General features: G+C 36.3%; 1 protein-coding gene and 1 long non-coding RNA gene across 4 annotated transcripts in view; one reads left to right on the top strand and one right to left on the bottom strand.

Annotated features, from left to right (window-relative positions):
• The window catches only part of LOC140336713 (glyoxal reductase-like), a 73,463-nt gene that overhangs the window by 31,644 nt on the left and 26,823 nt on the right, over positions 1–14,996 (bottom strand). For all 3 annotated transcript variants that reach the window (XM_072420009.1, XM_072420010.1, XM_072420012.1), the window contains exons 4-5: positions 13,032–13,133; positions 1,979–2,070 (exon numbers count right to left, since the gene is read on the bottom strand). In XM_072420009.1, coding sequence (XP_072276110.1) covers positions 1,979–2,070; positions 13,032–13,133 — 194 coding nt within the window. The remainder of the gene's footprint in view (positions 1–1,978; positions 2,071–13,031; positions 13,134–14,996) is intronic.
• LOC140336715 (uncharacterized) overlaps positions 1–14,996 on the top strand; it is a 74,330-nt gene that overhangs the window by 39,614 nt on the left and 19,720 nt on the right. The gene's annotated exons all lie outside the window — the stretch shown is intronic.

The raw sequence follows: 14,996 nt of genomic DNA, 5'->3' as shown, positions 1-14,996 counted from the left end.
TGTGTTCTAAGTTGGCGCTATATAAATACAGTTTATTAATAATAAGAAGATGCTGGAAAGCCAAATCACTTAATTGTTTCATATGCCTTATATCGTAGTTCTCACATAACTGTATGTGTTGTGGCTGGTACAAAAGGATTTTTAGGATTGTTAGGTTTTAATGTATTCTATGTTTTTAGGATTGGTACAGGAGGAGTAGAACAGCATATTGTATCAGGTGTATTACTGAAGGATAAATAGGAAAAAGTGCCAGGAACTATAGCAGACATGTTCATATGCTGGGAAATGCAAACTTCAGTTTCTAACAATTCACCCTATCACTTTTTTATAGGATTTGCATTGAAGCTTGTACAATGAACCTTAACTACACAAGCTCAAACATGGTAATGCTCTACTTTATATAGGGTTTGTATAAGCGTTTACTTGTTTTCCCTATACAAGTCTTTGTTATAGTAAAAGATTAAGAAACACTTTGTGATCAAGTGTTTTTTTTTCAGAAAGGGACAAGGAATGTCCCTTCTGCAATAAAACATACTCACCTGTGTGATCACTCCCTTCAACTGAGAAAGTTTGTCATGCACAGCTTAGCACTGGAACCTGGGATAGCCAGCATATCCAGCTTCCAGGACTGAACGAGCTTCTGCATGTCTGCAAAGGAGGTTACATGAGCCTGTTTAATCAAGATAGTCAATGATTGAAAAAAGGAAAAGCAGAAGGAAGAAGATGGCGACACCCACATTGGAAATTGCCAAAATAGCCATACATTGAGGGTTTTTTAGCAGGTTTGTCGATCAAAAGCCCTGTACAGATGCTAGATTTGTGTCAATGAAAACGATCTTTCCTGGGTGTTTCCAGTGAAAGGAAAATGAATGAGAGCTGTACACAAAGCGCTGTTCTGTTCTATGGAGAAGGGAATGGGAAGGATGAGTGGGAGTCACCCTGCTGTGCTCTCCTTCATAGATCAGCACGACTGTGCATCTTGAGCAACAATCATCTGGTGTGTGTATGTAGCCTAACGGCAGAAACAGTTTCAAACAATACAAGTATACCATAAAATATTATGGGGCAGGAAAATGTAAAAAAGTAAAAATAAGTGATATTTTAAAAGTGAAATTGTAGATATATAGATTGGTAACCATATTCTGTTTAATTTAGATTTTCCACCAGGTGATATTTCAGTGATATACTGTAAGATTCACAGCTATATAAACAGACCTTAGAAGAACACAAAATCAATATGAATTTTTTTATCTTGGGATTTGAAAATAAACATGTGAAATAAGTAGTGAGTAATAAGTAGTTAGACTGGCCACATAATCAAGATGTACACACATTTTGTCTGTCTATATTACAAAATGAACACGCAATTCAGTTTACAAAAAAATCTCTCTGAAGTGACAAAGGGTGGTAGAGGCATGGAAAGGAAATTCCAAGAATTCATGCCCAAGAAAAGCATCAAGCATTTTGCTTCCTTCCAGCTTGGCATCATTTTTACACTACATGCCTGCTCAAAAAGAAATACCTAAAACTGGGAAAATTAAAATATTTCTGTGACCAAAGCTCCTTTTACTATTTTCACTATGTTCTTTGCTAGTTCTTTCTTTACTGTCCAAATAGTTATTCCCAAACCCCCACTTGTTCATATTACATTTCCTGGAAGCCATAAGTTATACTTTCCTGCAGTTCTCCCACCAAAATCTACACTATATTCTTGGGTTAAATTACCCCTACCATCTACAATGTTATCTAGCAACTGCCCATCCACATAACATTCTCTGGGGTTCTTCTCCCATCATCTAAACTATAATTGTATACATACCTATTCTTTTCTTATTACCCTTTACTTTCATATCTATAAAATATATATTATTATTACTATTGGTTATTTAAATATATTAGTAATAATTTACATAACCAATATCACAATAATTGATGATGTATAATATTAAAAAATATATTCTTCTACTAGTAAACACACCTGGTTGACGTGGGGCATCATATCACAGTCTTCTTTTAGCTGTTCCAAGTGATGAATGAGAAAGTTGCTGACTCCAATTGATCGGCAGATTCCTAGTAAAAGAACAACAGTACTCTTGTTTATGTGAGTTCACCTAATAACATTTTTAATAGATTTAAAAGAAACATGTAACAACAAATATTACATGATTTAGGGTAGTTTTGGCTTCTAATTCATATGCATAGAGTTCTATTTATGAAGCAGTGAATCTGACATCCGCTAAAACAATTACTGCCATTGAAACACACAGACATGGAAGATTCTCCACTGGGGAATGTTTCAGTGGATGTCAGATTCATTGCTTTATAAATAGACCCTATAGTGTATACAGATCATTCAAGGAACATCAATTTGAGGTTTCTGATTTCATCCACTCTTGTTACTAATGTGTAAATATAGTCATTGTCAAATCTTATCATCCTCTGACACTATATAAACGTTAGGGCCTCTGTAAAAGAGATTGGGCCAGTGCTAATGAAATCCTTCAGAAATAAACAGATTTATTTCATGTGCAGTTGACCTCTTTTTGACATGCAGCTGCCCTTAAAGCACATTTTGCATTACCATATTCTCCTGAAATTAAGTATGGGAAAACAATTCTTTCCTAAAGCAAATAAAAGCGCATTCACACTGATCCCTAGTCTTGCACACCTCTGCTTTCCCGTGGCCTCTAACAATGTTTTGCTTCTATCTGGTCCCTCCTACTCCTCTTTAGTCCTTTCCACACCTGTAACTGTACATATACCTTTGTGGACCATATCACAGTTTTTCTATACCTCGCAAAATGTAGCACAATTTTAATTCTTCAAGCCCACACCACAATTTCTCTTCTTGCCCTACTACACTGCCCATTCACTCTAGATCTAAATATATTCTGTATACTAACAAATAATTTTTGAGTTATGAAATATATTGTTTCTATGTTCACTATCATACATTTCAGTACTGTGTCTCTGTAAGTTAATTTGTATGTATTCAATATGCCAGGATCCTGTACACCATATGAAATCTGCCAGTCACCTTCCCCCATCCCCAAAGTCCTTCTCAATTTCTATCAATATACTTACTGCCATCACTTCCATTTCCACCGATTCCTTAAATATGCTGTTTATATTGTAATTAAATTTTCCATGTGAGAAGATAGCAAAGAAACATTTTTTTTTCCTAAAAGCCAGGATGTGAATGCTTGAAGTAGACCAACCACACAAAGAGAATAATTGCTATCCTGTAGAGAACATCTGTAAATGTAATTGTGCCAAAGCAGTGGCCTGGAAATGTGCCTTTTGGCTTTAGAAAATACTTTAGAAAAATAGCACGGCAGCACCAATGCCTGGGCTCCACAAAGCCAACTGCCTTTCATCTGTATATCTGTAGTGTGACATCATTTAAGGCCTGATACACATGAGCAAATGCCACTTTTGCACCCAACTGACATACAAATGGATTTCTTGGTTTGATCAGCAATCTATTTGTCAGACGCCCTAAAACACTGCATAAAACTGTACAATATTCTGCCCTTCCAGTCGTACTGACTGTTCTGAATGTCTTTAAACAAGGATTGGTAAGCCAGTATTGGAGAGTAGACTACAGGCAATATTAGTGACTATTCCTTTGTCCTTCAGACTAGGTAAATGGCAAATTTGCTCTTATTGGCTGGTGTAACAGTAAGAGGAGAAGAAATAGGTAGGTTACAATCAGCCAGATGTAAATGTATTGCAGATTCACAATTCAATTGTTTTATCACATCAGAAATCAATCACAAGAAAGAAATCTGCCGAAGGGCAATGTATCTTTGACTGCTAGACTTATAAAAATCTATTTGGGATGGTGTCACTACTGGGATTTTGTTCTTGTTAAAGAGAAAACTGTACCTGAAAACTAGCAGTGAAAGGATGTCCCTGCTTCTGCCTTATCCTTTATGTGCATCTTTCACCTTCCCTACTGCTTCTTGAATAATACCCCACCAGAAGGACTAGTCGGGGAACTATCACATGGGGAAGAAATGGTAAAGAATCTGTACATACGGATATGGGAACATTCATATTTGTGTTGGTAATGAACTATACATTCACATCTATATATTATGTCAAACAAAGTATTTTAATATCTAAACTACCAATAATGGTTCAAATTATCCCACCAAATAACCATGCTTGTTGTATGTATTAGGTCGAAGTTGACAATATGATCTGCATGATGGGTGAGTATGCATGAGGTCAGTGTACTATTGTATCCATTGTTGTACACACAATCATAAACTTGGGATTCAAGTTGTTAGTATGTTTGTATAGTCGAATATTTTTGAGTTTTCATACCCAGTATATAGTTAGATATAATAAAACCTATGAGTAGATCTTAGTATAACTTTTAGATAAACATAAAAAACACTTTAGGTTTACTGGTCCTTGTTTAATATTAAAAATTTTTGTGTTGCAATTTTATGGTGGCCTTCTACTGCTTTTGATGAACTTGTAGCTGCATATAATCACTGCATTAACTGAGAAGTATAGATCATTATTAAAAAAAAAAAAAAATATGCAGCAGTGAATTAGTAAAAGCCTAGTCCCCCTTTATAGGTCACCCACAGACACATTAGCAATTCACTGCACATTCTTGCAAAAAGGAGGTTAAGGGACTCTCCCCATTCACAAGCTCTCCTGACATGCTTTGTCCTTTGTAGAAGCCACTTCATTCTGAGACTGAAAAGTCCTGTCCATCTACCCCAGAGCAACAAAAACAAAACTAAAGAACAGTTTGTCCCCAAACCCAGCCAAGGGAAAGGGAGAGCACAACCGCAAGAGAAGCTTGTACAAACCAAGAGAGAAGGGTGACAAGCGAGGAAAAAGCAAGGAAACTGAGTGGATGGGGGAGGAAACAAAACTGAGGGAGAAAGAGAAAAGAGATGGGAAAATGGAGAGAGTTCCCACAGAGAGGAAACTCACAATACCAAGTAGGAAAAATATATTCACTGTAGCACAATGTGTTCCCCCTGTGATAACAACAATGGAAATACTATTACTAAATATATTGAAACCATTGTACCGTTGTTTACATGATCTCATGACATCCACCAGTTATGTATGCTGTTCTTCTATAGAACAAACTATAATAATAATAAATCTACCCCCTACAATGTGATGTATCGCCAGGGTGAGATTTAGGACTGGGAATTCTTGCAACAATTTCTGTTCTTGCTTGCATTCCCTATAGAGAAAACACCATGCATAAAAGAGATAGCATGGGAGTTGAAGCTATCCACAAACATTTATTAAAGTTGCCCCATCTGGCTAGGTATAAAAGGGCTGATGCATTAAAAATCTAGATTTGTGTCAATGAAAACGATCTTTCCTGGGTGTTTCCAGTGAAAGGAAAATGAATGAGAGCTGTACACAAAGCGCTGTTCTGTTCTATGGAGAAGGGAATGGGAAGGATGAGTGGGAGTCACCCTGCTGTGCTCTCCTTCATAGATCAGCACGACTGTGCATCTTGAGCAACAATCATCTGGTGTGTGTATGTAGCCTAACGGCAGAAACAGTTTCAAACAATACAAGTATACCATAAAATATTATGGGGCAGGAAAATGTAAAAAAGTAAAAATAAGTGATATTTTAAAAGTGAAATTGTAGATATATAGATTGGTAACCATATTCTGTTTAATTTAGATTTTCCACCAGGTGATATTTCAGTGATATACTGTAAGATTCACAGCTATATAAACAGACCTTAGAAGAACACAAAATCAATATGAATTTTTTTATCTTGGGATTTGAAAATAAACATGTGAAATAAGTAGTGAGTAATAAGTAGTTAGACTGGCCACATAATCAAGATGTACACACATTTTGTCTGTCTATATTACAAAATGAACACGCAATTCAGTTTACAAAAAAATCTCTCTGAAGTGACAAAGGGTGGTAGAGGCATGGAAAGGAAATTCCAAGAATTCATGCCCAAGAAAAGCATCAAGCATTTTGCTTCCTTCCAGCTTGGCATCATTTTTACACTACATGCCTGCTCAAAAAGAAATACCTAAAACTGGGAAAATTAAAATATTTCTGTGACCAAAGCTCCTTTTACTATTTTCACTATGTTCTTTGCTAGTTCTTTCTTTACTGTCCAAATAGTTATTCCCAAACCCCCACTTGTTCATATTACATTTCCTGGAAGCCATAAGTTATACTTTCCTGCAGTTCTCCCACCAAAATCTACACTATATTCTTGGGTTAAATTACCCCTACCATCTACAATGTTATCTAGCAACTGCCCATCCACATAACATTCTCTGGGGTTCTTCTCCCATCATCTAAACTACCTAATTGTTGTGGCTCTGCTTTCCTTGTTCATGTACAATCTCTTTCAGATCACCTTCCATTTAAGCCACACTCCACCATAATATCTCCACTCACAACAATATGCTACATTCACTACAAATTGTACTTTGTTATAAAAACTTTCTAACTAGATGTCCTTGTATTCTGCACTTTTAGTTATCCACAATGCTTTCCTTTTTATGTCATGTTGCCTGCAAGCATGTTTTGTGCTCTGTCGTAAGTGTGTTGTGGATAGTGTGCAGAACTTTCCTACTTCTTTACACATTAGTAGAAATGGTCTGATCTGCTATTACATTGCTTGGAGGAAGAAATGACACTTCATACTTCATTCTTTCCCTTGAGTCCATGATCAGCTTCCTCGCTGTATCCTCTGCTTTCATCCTGCAGTCCATGACTACATCTTCGTCTGTATCCTGTTCCAGGGAAACATGAAAAGATGCTGCCCTTCTTTTCACCCATTACTCTGCAATCATAAGCTCTTGCTCTGTTCTTATCTATGATGAGTTCCCTCTATGCCTCCTTTCCTCCATCATCCACAATTATCTTCCCCTCTGCCTCCTAATAATGCTCAGTCTCATTTTATCTATTTTTCCAATATTCCTTCAACAAGTCACACAATTATATGTTCTGCTCATGAGATCACACTGTCTAGTTTATCCTTAACTAATCTATATTCATCTTCTATATCTCTTTTAGCCTTTATTCTTTATTTCTCACTGTGTTGTATTAGCTCTTCTGTTTTGATCAGCTCCTGCTCCACCCCTTCTCCTAGTAGTTAGCCATTAGCTCCCTGTATCCTTTATGTACCTCTTCTCAGTGTTCAGTTAGAACAAACAATGCCTACTTTCATTTGCTAGAAATGTTTTTGCATAACTAGTAGTGTGGTTCATAACTTTTTTTTAAATATATTACATATATACATAAAGAAGTAGGTTCTGTACAAATTCCAGTAATTAATAACTCAATGGCTAATGTACGTTGCATCTCCTATGAATTAAAGTTTGTACAAGCCTATGTATTTACAGGTAAATTAGACCTATACTGATAAACACACACACAAATATTCATACACAATGGAACCTGCTGATGTTGTCAAGTGATCTCACATCTGAGAGAGGAATTTACAATAATAATAATAACTTGCGGAAAAAAGTCAGGAGCAGCCAGGGCTGAGCATTTCTTTCCCAGTAATAAGGAAAACAGGTCATTTCCTGCCTCATATCTTTAGAACAAGCTGTCTTTGCTAACGACAATAGTGTCAAAACAATTAGCTGGCTTTGACTCAAGCAAAGTTGGGACTCTCCTATGGAAGGAGGAGTTTAATAGTGGCTGGCGTCACCAGGAGGAGCCAAGTTCAAATTGAAGGAAAAAAGTTTGTATTTAACAGCCAAAAAAGCTCTTGATAGTATAAAACAGGAAAACCGTCATACTTCAAGACCATAACAAAGAAAAACCCCACAAATTACACAAGAGGAATTTCCGTATGAGTTGCCAGTTACATGAGCAACACATTCTGAGCTATCTTCTTTCGCATCAGGAAACAGCATCACAATAATCCTAAATACAAGCCCTGCTATAAATTAATATGTTCTGATTTTGAGGTACATTAATAATATGTAATACTAGAACTATTTCCTATGTCTTCAGCCACTTTAATGTCTTGCCTTAACTAGAGTATTTATCTTAATCCTGCCAATCAATATGCAATGTCTGCAGGCTTATCACATTTATCCTAACACATACCAGTCATACAACATTTTTGGCCTTTGGGGACATTGAGTGAAAGCCAATTACCCTTCACTTCTCCTAGGACATATAGAATAAAATAATTGCTCCTGCAAGTGCAAATATTTTTTGGCTCCAAAGAGGACATTCACCACCTGTTTTGATATCTATGGATATAGGACCTTACTTTTCAATGTATCCCTATTTCAATGCAGTGGTAGGGTTAGTTTGGTCAAATAATCCAAAGAATGGGAGTGTAAGAAAACAGGTAGCCTTGTCCTCGATTTTGGGATTTAGACAAAAAGCTACTGACCTGTAAAAAAAAATAAATGTTGCAAAGCTTAAAGTTGTAGCATTATGGAGTAGAAAAAGTATTATATGGAACCATATTGTAAATATTTATAATAATCTCCAAATGCCTTATCCTGTCTTTATAGTCCTTGCTCAGGCAGTTTCTGTCATAGAGTGAAAACTCCATAACCCTCTATAGTCCTAGCTTTCTACAAACTGCTCTCTTGAAGTTTCCTACTTTTCACAGGGGTGTTTGACACGCTTACATCTAACATTACCCTAAAAGTTTATGTGGACGCCATTCCAAAAAAGGTAAGCAGAGAGCAAAATTCTAATTCTCAGTATGGTGTTTGATCCTTGGTTTGATCTTTCCCCACTATTGTTGCCTCGATCCTCATCTCTGTATAAAGGCGGCCCTCTGGGTGGAGACAGAGAACCCCCTCAATGTCTCCCAACTTGTTAGTCAGTTAGATAAAATTTGCAGGACTGCTAAAGGATGAATAGATCCACAGAAAAAATGAGGTAAAAGCAGGTAAATCCTTGTAATGCAGTTTCCTCTCCAGCAACCCTAGGAGAACGGTGAGCAGCACAGATGTGACATTATTATTGTACAGTGGTGACATCACCTAATTTAATTTCAAATCTCATCAAATCAGCAGTCAGAGGCACAGATTTATGTGATTGTATACAGCAGATATAGCAAACACAAATGCCTTGGAACAGTCAAATGTAAGGAAGGCACTGCTAATTTTCAGGAGGAATTCCAAAAAATTGGTAACTGATTAGAAAAGCTACAAAATGTTTGCTATCAGTTTGCAAATTCTTACACTTCAGGTCCACTTTAACTCTGATGTTAACTGTAAGCCTTTTGGTTTGTTCACACCTTATGAATTCATATATACTCACCTAAAGCCACCACTTAGGTCCCATGACAATACAGAGTGAGGGGGAGTGTTGATCCAGCTGGACATTTGTATGTATTTGCAACCTAGTTTCCGATTATTTTTTTTTCTTTCAACATAGGAAATGTTCTGGTGCCATGGCTTTTGGATATATGCCAAGTCAAATGTAACTATGTATATCAAGACCTTTCCTTTTTTTAAAATAAAACATAAATACTGTCTTATACTATCCTTTCTTAAAAGTTACAATACTTTTCTTTTTCCATAGTAAAGTTTATGTAGTAATTACTAGTATCTGCTTCGAACTGTTGACATTTGAAGATCAGTGCATTCATAGAAATACATCCTATTAATGTTGGATTGTAATGTTTCTACTTCAACATGAAAAAATACATAGGCTGGATAAAAGCTCCATTTTTATTTTGTATAGATAACCATAAGGTTCAACAAATTAAAAAAAATTATATTCCTGTTATATTACATTGAAATGTGAGTACCATGAACTATGAGGATGATTCCCATAAATCTTGGGAATCCATCACCAACATAAAGGCACTTAGCTTTAACAATGCTTTATATCACTAAAGAAATCCTATTAAACTTCTTCTGTTTTCTTCTGTCTCCCTTTTTGTTCTTGTTTATTGAGAAAACTTTAACTTTGATACAACTTTAAATATTCTAGCATTTTAATATGTGTCTCTGGGCATCCTAACATGCAGGTAAATCCGAGTAGCTAATTCATTTATTTCTATCCTTACAGTCAAGTGAATTTGTCCCTTGTCAATTGAATTTTTGATTTGAATTTATACTTCCCGTGAAGTACAACTGTGAAATAATACAGAATGGTGTGCACAATAATTAGTGTTATTCTGTTTTGTTTTTAAATACCTGGAAATTCTGAGTCACCCAGAACAAGCATTGAATAACCAAAGTCAGACCTCCTTATCTGCCTATGTGTTCCAGGTTTCCTTTAAAAGAGTACCTTGAAAGTGTATGTAAACTAAAATTCTATTCTATTCAAAATCATGTCTTAATACATACAGTTTTCTTAACCAAATCATTGTATCTTTTGCAAAGTTTCCTACCTGGAGATCCTAATAACAGCACTTCCTGTAGCAGGTTGATATCACTAAGCCAGTACCTTGCAATAAGGAGCAGCACTGACAGTCTACCATACAAGCTCCTGCATTTGGGCCTTGGGCTGCCTATCAGGTCTATCAGATAGATATACAGCCCAAAAGCCAATATAAGGCACCTATAACACAGGCTGAAAGAATGCCATTTCTGGTCAATACATGTGTTCCATCACTTTTTCATTTCTTATAAGCTTAAAGTTTCGGTTTCATCCACCTATTACTGTTATTGTCACAGAATATAATTGCATTTTTATTCAGTTTACATTATATATAAAGCTGACATAGCAATACTTCAAACTAGCATATTAAATGTTGTAATGTTGTTTTGATAGATTAGATTTTACAGGAATATCCTACTTCACTGTGATTTTTTAATCTAAATTCACTGAAAAATATAAACGAGTCGCCAACATTGACCTAGAGCTGACACTTTCAGATAATAAACCCTGGCACCCTCTTATATTTATCTACTGAAATTTACAATTTTTCAATACCTGTTTTCTGCCTGCACACATTCGCTTCTCACTTTTCAATCCTGTATTGAATGTACAGTTCCTCAAGACTGAACAGGTGTCAGTATTTCCTGTTAAACACGGTCATACCACAACCTTGCCTTATACCAACTAGCAGTTAGTACAATATCAGATGATAACATTACTGTGTTCTGACCATGATGAAGGCCAGCCATCTCCTGCATTCCTGGCTATGTCCCTGAGGACACTGATAATAATACCACACTATATCATATGGTGGGAAGCTGTCTTGGGCAAACGGTACTTTTTGTATCAAACTGCTTATCTCATTAGCACAGCCCTTGTCAGTTTTAAAATTGTATTTTTTATAAGCACCAACTGCTACAGATAACAACCTAAGGGCTTTTTTTTCTTTTTGCAAAACTGTTGTTATCATCAACAGTTTTGTTTTAATTTAAGTTATATTAAAATAAATGTAAAACTGAACTATTAAGTATTTGTGGATATAGGTTAAGTGTCACAGCAGTGCATGGTTTCAGATCCCCCTCTTCCCAGAGGTGTTAACACAGGGGCAAGAACTGATACTACCAACCAGTAACAAACTGTAACAAATAACAGTTTAAGAGTACCTGTCATCCAATCTAAAACAAAAACTGTCAAGGAAATCCCTTTCTGTGACCAAATTTGCTAATGGTTTACTAGCTTGGTGAGTTTAAGCCCAAGGCATATCATTTCTCACCCATTATCTATCAAATTACAGGCTCCTTTGAAGCCAGCAAAGCCTTCTAATAGGACAGAGAGGTACAAAGTGAGCAGGGCATATGAATTTTTTACAGTGTACACTGTATGATTGGGAGGCATTTTTTGCCGATATTCAGAGTGAATAGATGCTTCACCTAAATGTAACTTTAAACATCAATCACATAGCTCTATGCGAGTTGTGAGCATCTGTGGAAGTTACCCTAAATGTTATTGGTTTGAAGCCATATTCAACTATAAAAAGCTTAACATTGTTTGTCTAACTGCCAAAATGTGGGCTTTCATAAAAACATATTACAAGCTAGTTTATTTATTAAAAAGAAATGGCATTATTTGATGCACAAATTCTAATAACCTATACCAACTTGTCATGGTTTAGTATACTCAAAACAGGTCAGGTCAGGAAGGTGGGTCCATGGTAGCAGAGGAAGAGCAAGTGGCACCCCACTGTGCTCTCCCCTTTAGGAGTGAATATTGGTCCCCCAACTTAATTCATCAATCATCCATGGCAGGGGATAACTGTCCAATCAGGAACAATCACTGTTCACACATATAGTAGAGAATAAAGTGGGGTGCTGGTTGCCTGTCCTCCCCTCTACACAGAACACAATGGGGCTCTGTGTACAGCACTTGTTCCTTCAATAGAATGTTACATGCACTGATAAGTATTTTCAATCAGACTTTATAAAAATAATGCAAATTTCCCATGGATTGCAAGCCATCCTATATCCAATACTTCAATGTGAGAAGAATGGAAACATATAGGATCCGTCCAATAGCATTTAAAACAAATCCTTGGACACCTCCCGATAAATGTAAGCATATCATCAGACAAGTCATTAAAATATGGGTCACTGTCAGACACTTAGGAAAGAATCTTCCCACGCACTGCTTGCATCCTTCACGACTATCTGTTCTTTTCATCCAGGCTTCATGGAACCCCTATGTTTTTCATGGAGGACTGAAAAAAGATTATACAAGGGTGCATGATTTACCTTTTATAAGCTTGGTTCCTTGCTTGCAGAGATCACATGGGAGGAGCTCAGCTAAAGTATATCCAGATACAACCTTTTCCTGTTTAATTCACTTCTGTACATAGGCTTTTGGACAGTGGATTGAAGGTATGTGTTGCATATAAATCATCATTATACTGCTCCCACAACTGAATCAATGGGCTAAAAGCTCCAGTTTTAGGTCTCTACATTTACAAAGGTTCATCTATTTATCTTACAGTATATGCCAGTTAGCAAGCCATACACTATCTAAACAGAAGACATAATTTACCCTACTGGTATAGCTACTGTTTTGTGCAAGCAAGTACTAGGCCACAAATAGGATGTCATGTTCTCATCTGTCATGGAACATAATAATGAAGAAAATAACCAATTAATTCTCACCTCTGTCATACAAATCAACCAGAGCTTTCCATGTCTCTGCCCGTGCTTCACGGGCACTCTTACCAGGAAGATTGGCATCCGGCCAGTGCATCAGATACAGGTCTAGAAAGACAGAATACAATTGGTTACCATTTACTGTAATAGCAAGTATTTCAAAGTTTTATTTATATTTTATGAAAGTGCAGTGTTGCTTTTGCTAACCATAAGTTTATCATACCGTAGATAAGGCATACACAGGTAGATATCATCATGAGACATTTTGCACAAAAATCATTATTTGTAAGGCTCCAGTGTACATCAAGATTTTGCTGTTGTATACTTTTTACTGCAAATTGTAACCATGCACTAAAAATCAAACCATAAGCATAACAACTTGATGCTTTTTATATATTTCTGCAACTCATAATGGCATCTTCAGACCATCAGCTGCAATATGGATATTACAAGCATGGCCTTACTACTGTAACAGCATCTTTGTTTGTCAATCAGCACAATATTGTAATTTATTGAGCCCCTTGGCTTCCTGTCTACAAATAAACCCAACAAATTCAAAAATATGTCCCCCTGTCCTGATCGGGTCTGGCTAAAAATCCCAAATTGGCTGGCTTTTATGGCTTACCCTTTCGGTTACTTTGATGTCTCAAGGTCACAATTGCACTGTTCATTTTACTTGTCTTATATATGATACCTAGTATATCCCTACTTGATCGGTGCTGTTGTTTTTTTTTTAATAATAATAATAATAATAATATTAATATGAATGGGACAGCAATTAATATGCAATAGAAAAGCTAAAATCTTTGCAGACATGTTTTGTCATCAACTATACCACAAGCTCCTAACCTGTGCTGGGTGACCACAGATGATGCAACTATTTCTGCTACCAAGCTCATCAGTATTTCTGCTTAGTAAATTATATTCAGCTTGTCTTATATTTTCATATATTTAGAATTTGTGGATTATGGGAATTATATATATACTGCCATGTATTAAAGGAATGATGCAAAGATCCGATGATGTAAATGAGGGCTGTCAAACTCTAGCATGCAACGTCCTTTTTTTTGGCCCCCAAATGAATCCTAAATATGAATTGCAGCTGGCCTGCCGCTGAATTGAAATAGTGCCGCTACTATAATTCCCCGCATCCCTCGTGTCTATAGACCAGCAGGCTCTCTGCCTATATGTGGCCTACATTGGTTTGTTTTAAAGACGCAGGGAATTGTAGTAGCGGTGCTATTTCTCTATTAAAGGGTTTGTTCCAGATTGAATGTTAAGCAAAACCTCTTTGTTTCCATATGAAAAGGTTTTATAATTGGTATATCTAATGAGAAGGAAAAACTTCCTCAATTTTTTCAATAAAGTTCAAGTTTGGCCTGTGACTTTGTACAAATTTTAATTTTGGCCCATTGTGTATTTGAGTTTGACACCCCTGATATAAATGGTACACAGAATAAAAAAAAGAAGCACTATACCTAATGATAAAACAGCCTATAAAGAAGCAGTGAAATCCATGCTCTGATGATTTAAAAAGAAGAAATGATCTTACACTGGAACACAAATTTACATTTATGAACATGATTTAGGTAGTTATTGTTACAGAAATTATCAAAGCTGAACTTCAAGCTAATGTTTAGGCTCCACTTCTACACTGAAATTGCTTACTCAACTTTCATTGCACATAGTCAATCTTCTCACAATATGCAGCAAGTCAGACAGACCCTGCCTTTTTTCATGGCTGATGGAGATTTAGATCTGTCAGCTCTTTCCTCCCAACCTGAAATGTCATGGACTGATCCCTTTCATTCGCTGAAATTAATTTCTTTAAATCATGTTTAATTTCTTTAAATCATGTCAGCATTACATATGTGTGTCACACAGCTCCCTGTTTCCAGAAAGTTATGTACAGCACCCTATTGCCTCCAGCCACCAGTCATGATCAGCCTGCATTGGAGTGACTTAAGCTAC

This window comes from Pyxicephalus adspersus, chromosome 8, assembly GCF_032062135.1.
Source record: "Pyxicephalus adspersus chromosome 8, UCB_Pads_2.0, whole genome shotgun sequence".
Taxonomy (NCBI): domain Eukaryota; kingdom Metazoa; phylum Chordata; class Amphibia; order Anura; family Pyxicephalidae; genus Pyxicephalus; species Pyxicephalus adspersus.
The sequence above is the reverse complement of the archived record's forward strand: the minus strand, read 5'-3'. Positions and strand labels throughout refer to the sequence as shown.